This window comes from Somniosus microcephalus, chromosome 5, assembly GCF_052327205.1.
Source record: "Somniosus microcephalus isolate GS21.2 chromosome 5, FLI_Smic_1.0, whole genome shotgun sequence".
NCBI lineage: Eukaryota > Metazoa > Chordata > Chondrichthyes > Squaliformes > Somniosidae > Somniosus > Somniosus microcephalus.
Window position 1 is genome coordinate 136,389,878 of NC_140991.1, and position 20,900 is coordinate 136,410,777.

The 20,900-nt window shown below is 46.2% G+C and overlaps 1 protein-coding gene across 1 annotated transcript in view; it reads right to left on the reverse strand.

Moving 5' to 3' along the window:
* The window catches only part of elp2 (elongator acetyltransferase complex subunit 2), a 241,733-nt gene extending 230,907 nt beyond the window's left edge, over window positions 1-10,826 (reverse strand). Inside the window, exon 1 of the mRNA XM_085988273.1 lies at window positions 10,662-10,826. Within this exon, the coding sequence (XP_085844399.1) occupies window positions 10,662-10,796 (135 nt within the window). The 5' untranslated portion in view covers window positions 10,797-10,826. The remainder of the gene's footprint in view (window positions 1-10,661) is intronic.
* Window positions 10,827-20,900: the final 10,074 nt, after the last annotated feature.

A 20,900-nucleotide genomic window follows, 5' to 3' on the forward strand; every position in this document is an offset into this window, starting at 1 on the left:
TCGAGGGAGCAGAAGGTGGGTCTCATGAACAAGATGAGCTTGGAGAGGCCATGAGGGGTATAGGAGAGAAATTAGAGAAAGATGTGAGTTCAGGGCTTGGGCAGGGGAGAACATTAAGGGAAGTTTGTCTGGTAAGCTAGTTGAAGGGAGTTATTGTAATAGTTATTGAGACCTTGCTGAGCACAAGTTGGCTGCTGCGTTTCCCTACATTACAACACTGACTACACTTCAAAAGTACTTCAATGTCTGTAACGCACTTTGAGATGTCCTGAGGTTGAAAAAGGCACTATATAAATGCAAATCTTTAAGTGATGTAGAAAAAAACTGCATTTGTTGGTATTTTAAAAAACAAATTGCTGGAAATACACAAAAATTCATGACCATCACTATAGATATTGACAAGACTTTTTCCAGCATTTTCTATTTGTTCTTTTAAGTTATATGTATCTACAGGAAACTTTGTGCTATCCGGCACCGACGGGACCGAGCTGTTGCCGTCCCATCAAAACTGCCGGACAAACCAGCGCTAATGTTGAAACATACGGAGATTTTGAGCTCCGTATCTGGCAACAAACCCTGCTTCTAAACAGTCGGCCGTACCTTGCAAGCGTCTCTGTAGCTTAGCAACAGCTTCAGCGAGGCCTTGCGGAGCCTGGCTGGTGAAAAAAAAGCAACGAAAAGAAAAAAAACCTAACGAAACGGCTCCCAATTTTTGCCGGTGGCTCGAGCATTCCGGACAGTTAACCTCCGGATAAACCAAAGTTTCCTGTATCTAAATATATTAGCAGATTACCAGTGATATTGCTTGTGGGGAGTCAGAGGATACAATAGGGTTGTTAAATCATGGAAACCGCACAATATATTGTCTGGGTTACTGATTCATATGAATTGAGTAAGCCAAATTCTATTATATAAATGTTGCCAACCCTCCAGGATTGTTCCGGAGTCTCCAGGAATTTAAGAAAATGAAAGTTCCCCTTTATCTACTAATCTTTTGTAGATAAAGAGGAACCAGTGGCTGCAATATATTTCGATTTCCAAAAGGCATTTGATAAGGTGCCAGATAAAAGGCCAAAGAACAGAGGTCCCCAGTCAGCAGCCATAAGCTGCGAGGGACCAAAAGCTGGAATCAGTCCAGCTACACAGCAAGGAGCAGTCTGTGGCAGCCCAATCAGGGACTGAGCTGGCCGCCCGGAGACAGGCGGCGCGTGTATATAGCTGTATTAAGGTAGAGCATGCTTTTAAGGTAGAACGTGTGTTAAGATAGAACGGGTTAATTTTAATTTATGGTTTAAGGTAGAACATGCTGTTAAGGTAGAACGTGTGTTAAGGTAGAACGTGTTAAGGTAGAATGTGTTAATTTTAATTTCAGTGATATATTAGTGCATAAGTTTTGAGTGTGGTATGGTTCCAGGATTGTATTGTGGGTCAAGGTCACGGGACCTGATTACACTTCCCCGAGTCAGGGGACCTGGCGAGATGTTTTCTTTATCTTTTTCAGAGTTCCGGAAAGCGCAGGGGACCAAGTCACGGAATTCGAGAGAGGAAGCACCCGCTAGTCCGCGAAGAAAAGGGGACAGCAGGAAACAGAGGCCCACAACATTTAAAACCTGCTGCTGGAAATACAATTTAAGAATTTATAGAACTGGTTAATTATTTCACTGCTTGTTTGTAGTTAAAGGAAGCTCGTTTGTCTTCCATCTTTTTAGCAGACATGTTGGCTGGATGACAATCCCTTTAAAGATGTTAAAATTGTGTTACAAGCGGTGCAGGGGTGTAGGACCCCCTCCATGCTTGACTTATTATGAATATAAGCGGTGCAGGGGCGTAGGAACCCCTCCATGCTTGACTTATTGTGAAATAAGTGGTGCAGGGGTATTGGACCCCCTCCGTGTATTGATTATTTTAATTAATTGTTGGTTTTTCTGTCAATAGATGCCTGCCGTACTACGATTCTCTCTGGGCAGGGGAGATGGAGGTGTCGGGGGATCAAGGATAGATTTAGTTAAATATAAGGGAAGGTTGTTTGCAGAGGGGTCAGAAATTATTGCTCACTTTTGGCAAGGATACTACAAGCAAGTTTTAGTATCCGATGGGGGACTGTAAGAATTTGCAATAATTTACAGTTCTGAAGATTAATTTTTTTGATTAAAGAATCCCTGGGCGATGTGCCTTTAAATTTCCAGGGATAAAAATGGCCGTCAGACCGCATGGCCGAAGAAAAAAAAAGGACTTGGAAAAAGCAGCTTGTGTCTGTGAGAAAAGGACAATGGCGCAGTCAAAATTGCCAATCAAAGGGGAGTTTCCCCCCCATCCCTGCAGAGACAATCGATGTGTTTACAGAAACTGCTACTTTGTGTACACAAGGGAGTAACCACTTGAGACTGCAGTTTCAGTTGGCCACAGAACAATGACTTTCTGTTTACAATACCTTCAAGGCTATTTACTCAAGCAATCAAGGAAATAGCTTTATTCGATGGCCCATCACAGACAATGAAGACACATTCAAACCACTGCAGCTTTATTCGATAGCCATCACAGACAATGGACACATTTAAACTGCAACTTTATTCAAACCCACCCTAGACAATGGGGCAGTTTGGATCCCTTTTGTTTTAGCCCAGAAACATCCAGATCTGGGCGGGCCCCAAATGCGGGTATAAAAGATAGCTTCCCAGAAGCTCTCTCTCTCTCTCTGGCCTTGCCTCCGTGTGCCTCTACAGCGTGGGAGTCTGTCTGTGGAAGCGAAACACCAGCAGTTTACTTTTAAAACGCTGGGGTGTTTTTCACTTCGGGGCAGTGAAGATCTAAGTTCGCAGGGCACGGAGCTGGCATTGCAGTGGTGAGCATATATTTTTCTGGCCTTCCACAAGGCAACTTAGGATGGGCATAGGGGTGGGAGTAAAGTGGGAATTTTGTTAGAATTGTGATTAGTCGATTTCCCTCGTTGTGTCCGTTTTTCCTCCCCTATTTAAGTAAGACAGTGTTGCACCTAGCAGAGAAGTGCGATGATGAACACTGAATTTGGTATTTAAAACTGTATTAAAAGGGAGTAGCTGTTTTAAAGTACTGTATTTAAAACTGTATTAAAAGGGGTGTTGCACAGTGGTGAACGCTGTTAGCTGTTTTAAAGTAACTGTATTAAGGTGCTGTGTTTTTTATGTAAAAGCCACTAAGCTAAGGTGCTGTAGTGAGTAAAGGGTCTTTTAAGTAAAAAGTACTGGATTTAAAATAGAAACAGTGTTGCACTGAGCAGGGAGCCCTCTAGTGGACACTAAGTGTACTGCGTTTAAGCAAAAGTGTTGTACCAGGCTTAAGAGCCATATTGATTATTTTAAGTTGTTTCTTTTGTTTTCAATAAATACTGCTCTGTTTTGCACCCAAACCACGAGTCACGTTGTTTTCTGTCCACATCGCCACCGAATAAGTCCGGGGGTCAGAACTCAGGAATAGGGGAGCGCTTCGAAACCGCAAGGGGGTCCCTGGAGCAGCTCAGAGGCTTCTGACTGGCCAGAGACAAATAACCCCAGCCCCGCTGTTAATTCCTTACAAATTGTACAGGGCGTTGGTGAGGCCACACCTGGAAGACTGTGCACAGTTTTGGTCTCCTTATCTAAGAAAGGACATACATGCCTTAGAGGCGGTGCAATGAAGGTTCACTAGATTGATCCCTGGGATGAGAGGGTTATCCTATGAGGAGAGATTGAGTAGATTGGGCCTATACTCTCTGGAGTTTAGAAGAATGAAAGATGATCTCATTGAAACATATAAGATTCTGAGGGGGACAGACAGGGTAGATGCTGAGAGGTTGTTTACATAGGATTACATAGGATATACGGCACAGAAACAGGCCATTCGGCCCAACCAGTCTATGCCAGCGTTTATGCTCCACACAAGCCTCCTCCTGTCTTTCCTCATCTAAATCTAACATGCATAACCCTCTATTCCCTTCCCCCACATATGCTTATCTAGCCTCCCCTTAAATGCATCTATACTATTCGCTTCAACCACTCCCTGTGGTAGTGAGTTCCACATTCTCACCACTCTTGGTAAAGAAGTTTCTTCTGAATTCCCTATTGGATTTCTTGGTGACTATCTTATATTGATGGCCTCTACTTATGCTCTTCCCCACAAGTGGAAACATTCTCTCTGTATCCACTCTATCAAAATTTTTCATAATTTTAAAAGACCTCTATTAGGTCACCCTGCAGCCTTCTTTTTTTCCCCCCAAGAGAAAAGAGACCCAGCCTGTTCATCCTTTCCTGATACGTATACCCTCGCATTTCTGGTATCATCTTTGTAAATCTTCTCTGCACCCTCTCCAGTGCCTCTATATCCTTTTTAGAATATGGCGACCAGAACTATACGCTGTACTCCAAGTGTGGTCTAACCAAGGCTCGATACAGGTTTAGCATAACTTCCCTACTTTTCAATTCTATCCCTCTAGAAATAAACCCTAGTGCTTGTTTTTTTTTTATGGCCTTGCTAACCTGTGTCACAACTTTTAGTGATATCGCAACTTTTAGTTTCCCGTGGTTGGAGAGTCTAGAACTAGGGGGCATAGTCTCAGGATAAGGGGTCGGCCACTTAAAACTGAGATGAGGAGGAATTTCTACACTCAGAGGGTTGTGAATCTTTGGAATTCTCTTCCCCAGAGGGCTGTGGATGCTGAGTCATTGAGTATATTCAAGGCCGAGATAGATAGATTTTTGGACTCCAGGGGAATCAAGGAATATGGGGATCGGGCGGGAAACTAGAGTTGAGGTCAAAGATTAGCCATGATCTTACTGATCATACTTCTGCTCCTAATTCTTATCTTATGTTCTTAGATACTGCTTCCAGCAACCCTGGAGAAAAATTATTGGGTCATTAAGAAAATGTTTTTTCTCCATTTTCTTTGAACACTTTCATTTATTAGTTATAAAAATATAGAAATGGGGGGAAAAAGGGCTGTTTGACTAACAGTCAAGTTTTTTTTAAATTTGTTCCTGGGTTGCGGATGTCGCTGGCAAGGCCAGCATTTAATTCACATCCCTAATTGCCCTTGAGAAGGTGGTGGTGAGCCGATTTCTTAAACCGCTAGTCTGGTGAAGTGAAGGTACTCCCATAGTGCTGTTCGGATGGAGTTCCAGGATTTTGACCCAGCGATGATATATTTCCAAGTCAGGATGGTGTGACTTGGAGGAGAACATGGAGGTGATGGTGTATATTTGTTGTAAATTATGTACATTCCTTTAAGGCACAAAAACCCCACAGGAAAAGTGGTCCAACCGTGGCTAACAAGAGAAGTTAAAGATAGTATTAGATCAAAGGAAGAGGCTTATAATGTAGCCAAAAAGAGCAGTAAGTCTCAAGATTGGGAGGATTTTAGAATTCAGCAAAGGAGGACCAAGAAATTGATAAAGAAAGGCAAAATGAATGAAATAGCGAGAGACATAAAAACAGACTGTAAAAGCTTCTATAGGTATGTAAAAAGGAAAAGATTAGCGATTTATAGAAAGTAAATGTGGGTCCCTTACAGGCTGAGACAGGAGAAATTATAATGGGGAATAAGGAAATGGCAGCAAAATTAAACAAATACTTTGTGTCTGTCTTCATGGAAGAAGACACCAAAAATCTTCCCAGAAATAGTGGAGAAGCAAGGGTCTAGCAAAAATGAGGAACTAAAAGAAATTAGTATTAGTAAAAAAAATAGTACTGGAGAAATTAAAGCCGATAAATCCCCTGGACCTGAGAGCCTACATCCTAGGGTTTTAAAAGAGGTGGTTATAGAGACAGTGGATGCATTGGTTGTCATCTTCCAAAATTCCACAGATTCTGGAACGGTCCCCGCGGATTGGAAGGTAGCAAATGTAACTCCACTATTTAAGGAGGGAGAGAGAAAACAGGGAACTACAGACCAGTTAACCTGACATCAGGAGTAGGGAAAATGTTAGAATCTATTATTAAGGACGTGGTAACAGGGCACTTAGAAAATAATAATAGGATTGGGCAGAGTCAACACGGATTTATGAAAGGGAAATCATGTTTGACAAATCTGTTCCAAGTTTTTTGAGGTTGTAACTAACGGAATAGATAAGGGGGAACCAGTGGGTGTGGTGTATTTGGATTTTCAGAAGGCATTCGATAAGGTGCCACACAAGAGGTTATTAAACAAAATTAGGGCTCATGGGATTGGGGGTAATATACTAGCATAGATTATGGATTGGTTAACGGACAGAAAACAGAGAGAAGGAATAAACGGGTCATTTTCAGGTTGGCAGGCTGTAACTAGTGGGGTACTGCAAGGATCAGTGCTTGGGCCTCAGCTATTCACAATCTATATCAATGATTTGGATGAGGGGGCCAAATGTAATGTATCCAAATTTGCTGATGATACAAAGCTGGGTGGGAATGTAAGTTGTGAGGAAGATGCAAAGAGGCTTCAAGGGGATATAGACAGGCTAAGTGTGTTGGCAAGAACATGGCAAATGGAATATAATGTGGAGAAATGTGAAGTTATCCACTTTGGTAGGAAAAACAGAAAAGCAGAGTATTTTTTAAATGGTGAGAGATTGGGAAATGTTGGTGTTCAGAGGGGCCCGGTTGTCTTTGTACACAAATCACTGAAAGTCAACATGCAAGTACAGCAAGCAATTAGGAAAACAAATGGTATGTTGGCCTTTATTACAAGAGGATTTGAGTACAAGAGTAAAGACGTCTTACTGCAATTATATAGGGCCCTGGTGAGACCACACCTGGAGTATTGTGTACAGTTTTGGTGACCTTACCTAAGGAAGGGTATACTTTCCCTAGAGGGAGTGCAATGAAGGTTCACCAGATTGGTTCCTGGGCTGGGGAGAAAACAGTGACAGGATCGGACAAAGTCAACATGGATTTACAAAAGGTAAATCGTGCTTAACTAATCTACTGGAATTTCTTGAGGATGTAACTGGTAAAATAGACAAGGGAGAACCAGTGGATGTGGTGTATTTGGACTTTCAAAAGGCTTTCGATAAGGTCCCGCATAAGAGATTAGCGTGTAAAGTTAAGGCACATGGGATTGGGGGCAAGGTATTGACTTGGATAGAGAACTGGTTGGCAGACAGAAAGCAAAGAGTTGGAATAAACGGGTCTTTTTCCGAGTGGCAGGCAGTGACTAGTGGGGTACTGCAGGGATCGGTGCTAGGACCCCAGCTATTCACAATATATATTAATGATCTAGACGAGGGAACTAGATGTAATATCTCGAAGTTTGCAGACGACACAAAGCTGGGTGGGCGTGTGTGCTGTGAGGAGGATGCCGAGAAACTCCAGGATGATTTGGACAGGTTGGGTGATTGGGCAGAAGCATGGCAGATGCAACATAACGTGGATAAATGCGAGGTTATCCACTTTGGTGGCAAAAACAGGAAGGCAGATTACTTTCTGAATGGCAATAGGTTGGGAGAAGGGGAAGTGCAACGAGACCTGGGTGTCCTTGTGCACCAGTCGCTGAAGGTAAGCATGCAGGTGCAGCAGGCGGTTAAGAAGGCAAATGGTATGTTGGCCTTCGTAGCGTGAGGGTTTGAGTACAGGAACAAGGATGTCTTGCTGCAGTTGTACAGGGCCTTGGTGAGACCACATCTTGAGTATTGTGTGCAGTTTTGGTCGCCTTATCTGAGGAAGAATGTTCTTGCCATGGAGGGAGTTCAGCGAAGATTCACCAGGCTGATACCTGGGATGGCAGGAATGACATATGAGGAGAGATTGGGTAGATTGGGCTTATACTCACTGGAGTTTAGAAGAATGAGAGGGGATCTCATTGAAACTTTAAAAATTCTGACAGGACTGGACAGACTAGATGCAGCAAGGATGTTCCCAATGGTCAGGGAGTCCAGAACCAGGGGTCACAGTCGAAGGATAAGGGGTAAGCCATTTAGGACAGAAATGAGGAGGAATTTCTTCACCGAGAGTGGTGAACCTGTGGAATTCTCTACCACAGAAGGCAGTAGAGGCCACTTCATTAAATATATTCAAGAAGGAGTTGGATATATTTCTTAAGGCTAAAGGGATCAAGGGATATGGGGAGAAAGCAGGGACAGGGTACTGAATTTGGATGATCAGCCATGATCGCATTGAATAGCGGAGCAGGCTCGAGGGGCCGAATGGCCTACTCCTGCTCCTATCTTCTATGTTTCTATGTCCTTTGAGGAGAGATTGAGTAGACTAGGCCTATATTCTCTAGAGTTTAGAAGAATGAGAGGTGATCTCATTGAAACATACAAAATTCTTACAGGGCTTGACAGGATAGATGCAGGGAGGATGTTTCCTCTGGCTGGGGTGTCTAGAACCAGGGATCACAGTGTCAGAATAAGGGGTCGGCCATTTAGGACTGAGAGGAGGAGAAATTTCTCCACTCAGAGGGAGGTGAATCTTTGGAATTCTCTACCCCAGAGGGCTGTGGAGGGTCAGTCATCGAGTATTTTCAAGACAGATATCGATAGATCTTGGATATTAAATGAATCAAGGGATTATGGGGATAGTGCAGGAAAGTGGAGTTCAGGTACAAGATCAGCCATGATCTTATTGATTGGCGGAGCAGGCTCGATGGGCCAAATGGCCGACTCCTGCTCCTATTTCTTTAGTTCTTATGGTCCCATGCACCTGCTGCCCTTGTCCTTCTAGGTGATAGAGGTCACAGGTTTGAGAGGTGTTGTCGAAGCAGCCTTGGCGAGTTGCTGCAGTGCATCTTGTAGATGGTACTCACTGCAGCCATGGTGTGCTGGGGGTGGAGTGAGTGAATATTGAAGGCAGTGGATAGGTTGCCAATCAAGCGGGCTGCTTTCTCCCGGATGGGGTCGAGCTTCTTTAGTGTTGTTGGAGCTGCACTCATCCAGGCAAGTGGAGCCTATTCCATCACACTCCTGACTTGTGCCTTGTAGATGGTGGAAAGGCTTTGGGGAGTCAGGAGGTGAGACAATGGCTGCAGAATGCCCAGCCTCTGACCTGCTCTTGCAGGAACATTATTTATGTGGCTGACCCAGTTAAGTTTCTGGTCAATGGTGATCCACAACAACAACAACTTGTATTTATATAGCGCCTTCAATGTAGTAAAACGTCCCAAGGTGCTTCAGAGGAGTATTATAACAAAAAGAAATGACACAGAGCCACATAAGGAGAAATTAGGGCAGATGACAGGTCACAGAGGTAGGTTTTAAGGAGCCTTTTAAAAGGAGGAAAGAGAGGTGGAGAGGTTTAGGGAGGGAATTCCAGAGCTGACCTTGTTAGAGGGAAGGTCATTGATGAAGCTGCTTAAGATGGTTGGGCCTAGGACACTGCCCTGAGGAACTCTTGCAGTGACGTCCTGGGGCTCAGATGATTGGCCTCCAACAACCACAGTCATCTTCCTTTGATAGGTATGACTCCAGCCAGTGAAGAGTTTTCCCCCTGATTCCCATTGGCTTCAATTTTACTAGGGTTCCTTGATGCCACACTCAATCAATGTTGCCTTGATGTCAAATGCTGCCTTGATAGCACTGTCAATGACACCTTCCATCACTTTGCTGATGATTGAGAGTAATCTGATGGGACAGTAATTGGCCGGGTTGGATTTGTCCTGCTTTTTGTGGCCAGGAGATACCTGGGCAGTTTTATATATTGTCGGATAGATGCCAGTGTTGTAGCTGTACTAGAACAGCTTGTCAAGAGGCGTGGTTAGTTCTAGAGCGCAAGTCTTCAGCACGACAGTCGGGATGTTGTCAGGGCCCACAGCCTTTGCTGTATCCAGTGCGCTCAGCCATTTCTTGATATCACGTGGAGTGAATCAAATTGGTTGAAGACTGGCTTCTGTGATGGTGGGGACCTCAGGAGTAGGCTGAGATGGATCATCCACTCGGCACTTCTGGCTGAAGATGGTTGCAAACGTTCAGCCTTGTCTTTTGCACTCACCTGCTGGGCTCCGCCATCATTGAGGATGGGGCGCCGCGGGGACTGGAGTGCATAATTGGGCTGGAGAACCAAATTTTAATTTGATTATTAAGGTTTATTTGGAGTTTTATTGGTTTATTTACAGTTTTATAGTTTATTTACAGTTTTTATTTGTCTAAATTTATGGGTTCACAAAAAGAGGATCATTGAGGATGGGGAGGGGCTCTCCTTTACCCAATGCATCCAATCGGGTAAAGGAGAGCGTTCACTTTCCAATTGGCGTGGGAAAATGATGCACCATAAAAATGCTGGTCAGGTGACCGCTGGGGTCGTTGCCAGGAGAAGGGTCATGTGATGATACCTCCAGGAATACGTCCAACCAGCGTTGGCAACCCAAGTTATATACAATTAACAAAAAGTGACAGAGTGAATGTTGCAATAAGTGACATTTATATGCATATAGCACAGATCCATCACACTTAAAAGAATCAAAATTGCATAAAAGAGGAAAGACAGTCATCTTGTTATTTTCTAATCTCGATACTCCAGCAGGTTTGATCCCAGCTTCTGATTCAGTGAAACTGCCCTCGGCAATTAGCCTCTGACTGAGTTCAGTAAGCGCCGGTTGAGACCACGCCCCATATTGAGGCCTAAAATTGGTCAGGTTAAACAGATTCGCAACAAGCGGTCACAGCCGCGCCACACGAGACCGGCTCCTGGACATTCATCCGCGGCGCTCAACCAGTTCAACGACTCCAATTTTAAACCTTTACCTCCGGTTCGTAAATCACCACCGACCGGCAGCTCCCGAACGCCACGCGCCCCCCTCTGCCCCACGACAGCGCGTGCGGGGTGCGGTTCGCACAACGCGCAACATGAGCCGTCTGCACGGGCGCCGCCATCTTCATTCTGCCTGTCACCCCTGACCCCCGTGGTCCCGGTCAAAGGGCGGGCGCGCGCGCGCGCACTGCGGACTCCGCCCGCCTTCCCGACATGAGCACTCTACGCGTGCGCGGCCGCCCGTGGAGCGTGAGCTGCAGAAACTGCGTTCTGGAAGCGTGTAAAAACAATGACTGACAGCACTCTGAGTGCAGACACAGATTAGCACCACTGAATGCACTTTGCAGCAACTGTAGAGAAAGGGTCTGCACAGAGTGTCGGGTGCATACCGCGCCCACTTACAGCTAGTGGGCACCGTGCCCGGCACACCGTGGAAAAACACTTTCACTATTTACCCACAGTAAATTCCTAGTGTTTCACTCCCCTTTTACTGGCTGCGCCTCTGCGCTACTCCCACTCACCACCGTGTTGCCTCTCATGGCTCTGAAGACAATGCCCACCCCATTCCCCGTGCAAGCTCCAATCTCCCTGACCCGCAGTCCCCCACTCCCACCTGCCCGAGCTCTGATCCTCAGTCTCTAGTCTCGTCTCTTCCCCGTTCCCATTCTCGAGATTCCCCCCCTCCTTCCTGGCCCCCATTCCCTACTCGCCCTCTCTCAGACCCCCATTTCCCACTCACCCTCTGACCCATTCCTCTGCCACTCCCTGACCTGAATCTTCGTTGCCTCCACCCGCCACTTCCACTACTCCCAGCCCCTAGTCGCCCACTCTTACATCCCAGCCCCACTCCACCTTTCTCTTCCCCGTGCCCCAGACTCCCAGCTGTCACCCCTAAGCAGGACCGAGGCCATGGCTTCTCTGCAGCAGCAGCCAGTGACAATACAGAGTTGGAATGACCACTGCTGTGGTGACAAATCTAAAGGGAGAAGTTCTTCAGGGTGCTAGCAACGGTGTCCTGGAAATTCATGTCCCATTCCAGGAGACCCCCTGACAATTCAGGAGGGTTGGTAACCCTACATTAAGTAGTGAAAATGCTGTAAACACACAACAGGTCAATCAGAATCCGTGGAGAAAACAGACATATTAGTATTTCAGGTTAATCCTTCATCAGAATGGAAAATGTAATGTATGTACCTTTAAGGGGAGAACTACTTTTTACAGCTCCTGTATACTGTAGTACCGGCAGTGACCACACCTGTATATGAACCCTGAGTAGTGATCTGTACAGTTAGTTCTAGAGTAACCCTCGTTCAGTAAACACCTGTTGAATCGTTCCCTGCAGTCTGTTGTCTGATTATTGAAGGACACAACATTAAGATACACGGACCTAACATTGGCGAAGAGCAAGTTCGAACCTACCTGCAACTCTGCCTCACCTCCCAGGGATTCGCTCCTGGAGAACAGTGGAAGAAGGTCGAGTCCAGAAGCACGGGCGTCGATCACGGGCAACCGCCCAGTCATCCAGCGGAGATTTGAGCATCGCAGGGGAGGCTGTCGAGAGCCAGGCTTGGCTTTCCAGTCACGGTTGTCCAGCGAAACGGGCTGGCAACAGGTGCTGCGCAGACCCTTCCTGGAGAGCAACGGGCTAGAGCCCAACCGAGCGGCACAGAAAAAGGCCGAGCAGCGTCGACGGGGGAGAGAGAGGGCAGAGCGCACAGGGCGCAGCCGGTGTTCAGGACGGAGCGGCACAGAAAAAGGCCGAGCAGCGTCGACGGGGGAGAGAGGGCAGAGCGCACAGGGCGCAGCCGGTGTTCAGGACCAAGCGGCGTCAACGGGGGAGAGAGACGAGAGAGCAGAGCGCAGCTGGTGTTCAAGGGCCGAGCAGCGTGAACGGGGGAGAGAGGCGCGCAGGAAAACGCGAGGCACTGCCATTGCCACGAGGACCGCAGAGAGCGGCGTTGGCAGCAGCGCAGGAGCAGCGCACGAAACCCACAGGGCGTCGCCATTTGCCACGAGGACCGCCGAGAGCGGCGTTGGCAGCAGCGCGGGAGACGCCATTTTAAGCCGCAGCGGGGAAGAAAGGAAAGCGCGGGAGACGCCATTTTAAGCCAGTCTAACCACACCCAAAAATGCCGAAGAGTGGCAGTATCACAGCGTTCGACAATGAAGTCGAAGATTGGACGACATATGTCGAACGCATAGAAGTATACTGCAAGGCGAATGAAGTGCCAGATGACAAGAAAGCGCTGGTATTGTTGAATTCAATGGGTGCCAAAACGTATGGCTTACTACAAAACCTAGTAACCCCAGAGAAGCCAGTAGAAAAGGATTTTGAAAACATAGTGTCAATCCTGCAGGACCACTTAAACCCCACACCACTGCTGATAGCAGAAAGATTTAAGTTTCACAAAAGGAACCAGCATAAAGATGAAAGTAATGCTGAGTATTTAACGGAACTGCGCAAGCTATCGAAACACTGCCAGTTTGGAACGGGACTACCAGATACTTTAAGGGACAAGTTTGTGTGTGGGCTTCAAAGTGAAGGAACCCAGAAACGGCTTCTATCAGAAAAGGATCTTACACTGGACAAGGCTTTCAGCATTGCAGTATCACACGAAGCAGCAGCACGGGGCGCTGCAGAGATACAATGGAGACCGCAAGAATATGGCACAAATGAAATGTCATACGGAACAGTGAAGTGCTATCACTGCGGCAGAACAACACACGACCATAATGATTGCTGGTTCAAGGACAAAGTGTGCAGACAGTGTGGAAAAGTAGGACACATAGCAAGAGTCTGCAGGTCAGGAAAGAAAACCAGCAGCAAGAAATCTCCACAGGAGAAGTACAAGAAGGTACATAAGGTGATGGAGAGTAGTTCAGACGAACAAGAGTGATACAGACTCCGGAAGCAAGGAGCTGGGTTGTCTGAAACTACATAATGTGATCAAAACGGAGGATCACCAAACTATCTGGGTCACGCTCAAGATAGCAAGAGTCCAAGTGAAAATGGAATTGGACACAGGATCAGCCCTAACAGTCATAAACCAAAGGGACTACAAGTGCCTATTCTCACATATACCCTTGAGAGATACAAAGATTGTCTTGAAGATGTACACAGGGCAAAATGTCTACCCCAAAGGAAAAATAAGGGTGAACGTTATATATAACGGCAAGGAAACACCAAAAATGGACCTATATGTATTGCCAGATGGAGGACCACCACTACTAGGACGTGAATGGATCCGGAAGATACAGCTAGATTGGCATTCCATACAGGCACTGACTGTGGCTGACAAAAAGGATGACGACGTCACACCTGGGCGACTGTCAAAGATCCTAACTGACGCGAAAGAAGTGTTCCAGCAAGGACTCGGAACACTAAAAGGCATGACAGCGATGATTAAAATTGAAGAAAACGCAAGCCCAAAATTTTTTAAGGCCAGACCTTATGCGATCCGCCCAGCCGTCGAAGCAGAGCTGGAGAGTCTGGAACGTTCAGGTGTACTGTCCAAGGTAGACTGGAGCGAGTGGGCTACACCCATCGTCCCTGTGATGAAAAAGTCGTTGAGCAGCACGCCTGGGGAACCAAGGAAGGTTCGCATCTGTGGCGAGTTTAAGGTAACAGTGAACCCGGTCCTTCACACCGTACAATATCCACTTCCGCGGATTGAAGATATTTTCGCCTCGCTATCTGGAGGGAAACGCTTCACTAAGATTGATCTGGCCCAGGCGTATCTGCAAATGGAGGTAGAAGAAGCATCAAAAAAATACCTCACAATCAACACCCATAAAGGTCTCTACCAATACAACCGGCTGGTATTCGGGGTAGCATCAGCTCCGGCTATTTGGCAGAGGGCAATGGAACAAGTCCTGCAAGGGATCCCAGGGACCCAGTGTTATTTGGACGACATCCTGGTCACGGGCGAAAATGACAGTGATCACCTTGCCAACCTGGAGCAGGTGCTCACTAGATTGCAGGAATATGGGCTCCGAGCTAACCGCCCCAAATGCGAGTTTTTTAGAAAACAGATCTCGTATTGTGGCCACGTTATCGATAAAGAGGGGTTACATAAGTCCCCAGAGAAGATTGAGGCAGTAGTCAAGGCTCCAGCACCGGAAAATGTGTCACAACTGAGGTCGTTCTTCGGGCTGGTAAACTACTACCATAAGTTCTTGCCAAATTTGTCTACAATACTACACCCACTGAACACCCTACTGCAAACTGGGGTGCCATGGAAGTGGAGTAACGAATGTAGACGAGCTTTCCAGAAGAGCAAAACACTAATCACATCGAAAGAGGTATTGGCCCATTACAACCCGGCATTACCAATTCGGTTGGCATATGATGCGTCACCCTACGGCATTGGAGCGGTGCTGTCGCACAAATTCTCGAACGGCTCAGAGAGGCCAATAGCCTTTGTGTCACGATCACTAACCTCAGCCGAGCGTAACTACGCCCAGATTGACAGGGAGGCCCTCAGCCTAGTGTGGGGAGTGAAAAAGTTCAATCACTATCTGCACGGGCAGAAGTTCACCTTGCTGACTGACCACCAACCACTTGCCTCCATCTTTAATCCAAAGAAGGGCGTTCCAGTGATGACTGCGCAACGGCTACAAAGATGGTCCCTTTTTCTAGGGGCGCACCAATATGAAATCGAGTATAAGGGCACGAACAGCATGGAAACGCTGATGGGCTATCACCCCTGCCACTGTCTACTGCGGAGGAAGCACCAGCAGTGGATCCTGTCGAAATATTTAATTCGACTATAATTGAATGCTTGCCAGTAACTAACGCTGGTATACAGAAGGAGACCCGAAATGACCCGACACTGTCTCGGGTATATGATTTGACGGTGAAGGGATGGCCAGCACATGGCGACTCACTGTTGCCAGCATTCTCATCCAGAAGAGAACAGCTGTCAGTATGCCAGGGGACCTTGATGTGTGGATCCTGAGTGGTAATTCCACCCAAGTTAAGGGAGAGAGTGCTCAATGAGCTTCACGAAGGTCACCTGGGAGGGGTGAAAATGAAAAGCCTTGCTAGGGCTTATGTGTGGTGGCGGGGATCGATCAGCAAATCAAGGACCTGACAAAGAGCTGCTCAGGATGCCAGAAGGTCCAAAATGCACCACCACATGCCCCTCTACACCCATGGGAGTGGCCCTCATCTCCATGGCAACGGGTGCATATTGATTTTGCTGGTCCATTCATGGACTCAATGTTTTTAATAGCCGTGGATGCGCACTCGAAATGGCCTGAGGTGATCAAAATGTCCTCCACCACCACGGAGAAAGCTATTGCAGTCCTACGGACCATTTTTGCCAGGAACGGCTTGCCAGAGCAGATTTGCTCTGATAACGGACCACAGTTTGTGTCCAAAGAGTTTCGAAGATTTATGAAAAGGAATGGGGTAAGGCATTACATATCCGCCCCGTATCATCCAGCCACAAATGGATTGGCTGAGAGGTTCGTACAAACCTTTAAGAAAGCAATAAAGGCTATGTACAATGACAACATTCCGCTGCAGCACAAGGTGGACAATTTCCTGTTCGCCTACCGGATTGCGACACATGCAGTCACCAACCAGGCCCCGGCCATGATGTTCTTTAACCGAAGGTTAAGATCTCGCCTGGATTTGCTGAGACCAAACGTACGAAGAGATGTTGAGAGTAAGCAATTCCAGCACATCCATGAGAAGCCAACAAGGAGCTTCAATGTAGGGCAACCAGTCTTGGCCCGCGACTACCGAACAGAAAAATGGCAGCCAGGAACGATATGCACACAGCAGGGCCCACTAATGTACACAGTGGACGTTGGGGAGAGCATCGTGAGATGCCATGCTGACCAGATCCTAGAGTCACAGGAACAAGTCACCCCCATGCCTTGCCCATACGTACCTGGTGATGAACCCGACGTACAGGTAGCATCTACCCCAGAAATAGTAGCATCGGAAGCTGATGAACCAACCGACGACAGGGGGCCAGAATCGCCTCCGCACCAAGAGCAAGACACTCGGGAAAGGCGCTATCCAGAAAGGATCAGGAAGCCTCCCCAAAGACTGAATCTATAAATAGACTATTTTCAGCTAATGTTGCATGTTAAAAGTGTTAATTGTAATTACTTTGATATTTAATTGTTAAATGAGTGTTATGGTACTGTTAATCTAAAAGGGGAGGAATTGTAATGTATGTACCTTTTAAGGGGAGAACTACTTTTTACAGCTCCTGTATACTGTAGTACCGGCAGTGACCACACCTGTATATAAACCCTGAGTAGTGATCTGTATATTTAGTTCTAGAGTAACCCTCATTCAGTAAACACCTGTTGAATCGTTCCCTGCAGTCTGTTGTCTGATTATTGAAGGACACAACATTAAGATACACGGGCCTAACAGAAAACATAAAATAAGAACAAAGGAGGAGGGAGAGGCTTCATTGTATGATGAAGGGTTATATCTGAAACATTCTGTTTTTATTTTAGATTTCAGCATTAAATAAACTAAAGAATTGAGCAGCAGTCCACCAAATGTGAATTATAAGTAGGAGTCAATATGGCTCTTAATATTTACCAATCACAACTGATGGATGAGAAAATGCACAGGTTTTTCTCATCTTCCAAGAGTATAATATAAAGAAATGAAAACCTTAGAAAATAAGGGCCCGGAATTTGCAGTCCGGATGACAGCGAACTGGCGGTGTCCGCCATCATTCCGCCTTTGAAACTGACCACAGCTGTGGGATTTGGCACATGCACAGGTGCATGCAGATATCCTGAAGTTGTGGTCTGTCATTCACAGCTCCGACACAGGCTGTGCTGTGCTCCTCACCTACCACCCCCCCCCACCGCTCCCCCGACCCCAGCCACGCACACAGCCAGCAATCAGTGAAATGTCTCAAATCAGGGAAACTGATGAAAACTTTGGCTCTTCCGCAATAATTACGCTGTTAAACATAGAAACATAGAAAAATAATAGCAGGAGTAGGTCATTCGGCCCTTCGAGCCTGCTCCGCCATTCAGTATGATCATGGCTGATCCGCTAACTCAATACCATATTCCCGCTCTCTCCCCATACCCCTTGATGCCTTTTGTGTCTAGAAATCTATCTATCTCCTTCTTAAATATATTCAGTGTGTTAAATACATTCATTATGTTAAATAACCCATTAAAAGTTAGACCTAAAGGGATTAGGTGTAACTGGGGTTTTAACAGCATATTGGCTGCTAAACAAAGGTTGTGGGCCTGAAAAACTAATTTTGTGCATTGTGAAATTTATCCATTGTAATTTCGTTTTTTTAATGTTTGTTCATCTTTATTTCAGGTTTGCCTTTTCCCCATGTGAGAGCCCCAATCTTTGTTTTGCTCTAACATTTTTAAAAAGTTAGTATTTTAAGAGCTTATCCACTTCCTTGTTCGCTGTCTGTGAGAATTCTGCGTTTTGCTTGGCTGCTCAGACAGCTTGTTGATGTCACAGCAGTTCGCACTAATGGACCCCCACTAAGCTCCGTTGATTTGAATTGAACATCAGAAAACCCAAACTTCTCGACACAGAAATCGCGGGATCTTTGTGCAAAGCGTACTTCAAGGCCAGCGGCGAATGCCTTCGCTTTGCTGCTGACTGCAAATTCCGGGCCAAGGTATGAATTAAGGACACCATCTGTCTGCCAGCCATGGTTACTTGGAATCAGAAGGAATTCTTTTCATTTTGGAGATAGCTTCTTATTTGAGTGACAAATCGTAATCCAAAAAAAGTTAGAAAAGGTTAAGATATCAATATTCTTTTATAGATGTGATTGAAAGATGAATTACCTGGCTATGTGTTCTGATTTTCTAAGACACGATTCCTCACAGCACCATTGTGCAGATTGTTCAGATTTGCTTCTGACCTTAGATCCCATAGTGTAGATATTGGGCCGTAATTTGCGGCCCCTATGGGTGTGTATGAGGTATGTACGCGCCCGTATCTTCTTGACACATCGGGCCAGAAATTCCAGGCCAGAAGCGTGAGTACGGTCGGGTTACTCACGCATCTGGCCGTTGGAAATGCCGGCGTTCAGCAGGAACAGCGCATGCGGGGAACGCCGGCATTTCCAGACCCGAGGTCTATTCACAGCGCGTGCGACTGCACAGGCAGCGCTTGCGCAGTGAACTTTGTAGATTTCACTGATGGATTCAGTGAGGGTAAGTCCCTAGAACTTGCACTTAAAAAAAGCAAGTGTAAAGTTGTTCATTGGCTGGGGAAGGAGAGATATTTTATGGAGGAGCTTATGAAATGCAATATTTAGGTTTGGGAAAGGGAGGGAAGTTATTTTAAGAAATTTTAACTAAGTTTTAAACTTTAATTTTTTTTTTTTAAACGGGTTTTCAGAACGGTAGGTAGAAGGAGTAATTGTGGCTGTGTGAATGGAATGTGAGAATGAGTTATGTATGTATGTCCACATATATTCCTTTACATATATGTGTGTATGTTTTATATTCCTTTACTAATGTGTATGAATGTATATTTTTAATTATGATTTTCCAATAAGTTACTTTCTCTGAAAGTCATAATTAAATAATACATTCATACACATAAGTAAAGGAATATATACATAACACGCAAAGGAATATATACAGACATACATACTTTCAGAAGCTCCACGATAAGAAATATCTTCCTCCGCAGCCTCTGGAGCAACTGTACCCATGCTTTTTTCATGTGTAAGTTGTAATGACTGGACCTCACTGAAAGCATTAATGAAAGCGGCGAATTATACTGCGCACGCGCTGCCTGTGCAGTCGCACGCGTTCTGCCTCTGAACCCCTTCGTTCAGAGGACAGGAAATGCCGGTTTTCCCCACATGCACTGTGCATGCTGAAAACCGGCATTTCATCCGGCCAGATGCGTAAGTACCCCGACCGTACTAGCGCATTTGGAAGGGAATTACTGGGCCAACATTTTACATGTCAATAAAATAAAAAATTTAACAATTGCACAACTTGCCCCCTCGCACCTGCGACTGAGGGTCCAAGGAGGTGCATTGCGCAAGAGGCCATCATCGTACGTATCCTCACACTGTTCCCTTTGGGGAACTGTATGAAGTGGTAGAAGGATTTATGGCCGTGATTAACGCTCATTCCGTGACCGTAACCATCTTTGAACCAGCCATTAGGGTGGTTAGTCCTATGGCGGGCGGGTTTTACGGGCTCCCACAACCCATCTGAGGGGGGGGGGGGCCACCAACACACACGGACGCAAGCATCCCGCTGGATGTCCACCCAGAATTTAAAGTTGGAGCTCCGACTCCACTTGCCGGGACTGTCTGGAGTGGGGTTCAAAACCCTACTCCTTCTGGCCCAGCGGCGGGGATGCTTACTGCTACGCAAAAGGCCCACTCCGCACAAAAGGTGACACCCATACGTTTCCTGCGCCTTTTCCCTCCCCGTGACTGGAGCCCTATGCTGCCATTTCACGTTGCTAATTGGATTGGGCCTTTGTCATAGCGGTAGGATCCCCGCCGCTGGGCCAGATCAGGGTAGGGTTTCGAACCCCGCTCCAGACAGTCCCGGCAAGTGGAGTCGGAGCTCCGGCTCTAAATTCTGGGTTGACATCCAGTGGGATATTTGCGTCCGTGGGTGTGGGTGGCCCCCCCTCCTTGTATAGCTTGTGGGAGCCCGTAAAACCCTCCCGCCATAGGACTAACCGCCCTAATGGCTGGTTCAAAGATGGTTACGGTCACGGAATGAGCGTTAATCATGGCCATAAATCCTTCCACCACTTCATACAGTTCCCCAAAGGGAACAGTGTGAAGACACGTATGACGACGACATTGCTAAATAAATAAATGGAATTTAAAAAATTCTTTTAGGGCTTTTAAAAGTCTTTAAATTGCTTTAATTCTCTTTAAAACTACTTCAGATTACTCAAAATAATGTAAACATTTTAAAAAGTTTATGAAAGTTACCAAAATCTTCAAAAAACTTCCAAAAACCTATTTAAACTGCTGCTTTGCATGTAAAAATGGTTAGCAGCTTGACAGAAACATTGGGGGCGTGTCCAGTGAAACTGAGACCTCAAGGGGCGTGTCTCACTTGCACTGCATGCTCCTGACTTCGCGCTGGCTGCACTCCTGGGCGGCGTGACGTCATACGCTGCCCGGGATTCTTCTTCTGGAAACACCAATTCCAGGCGTCCCTGGAGCTGATCGGCAGTAGCGCGGGGTAAGTGTAAATACGGGGCTTGCACGCGCTGC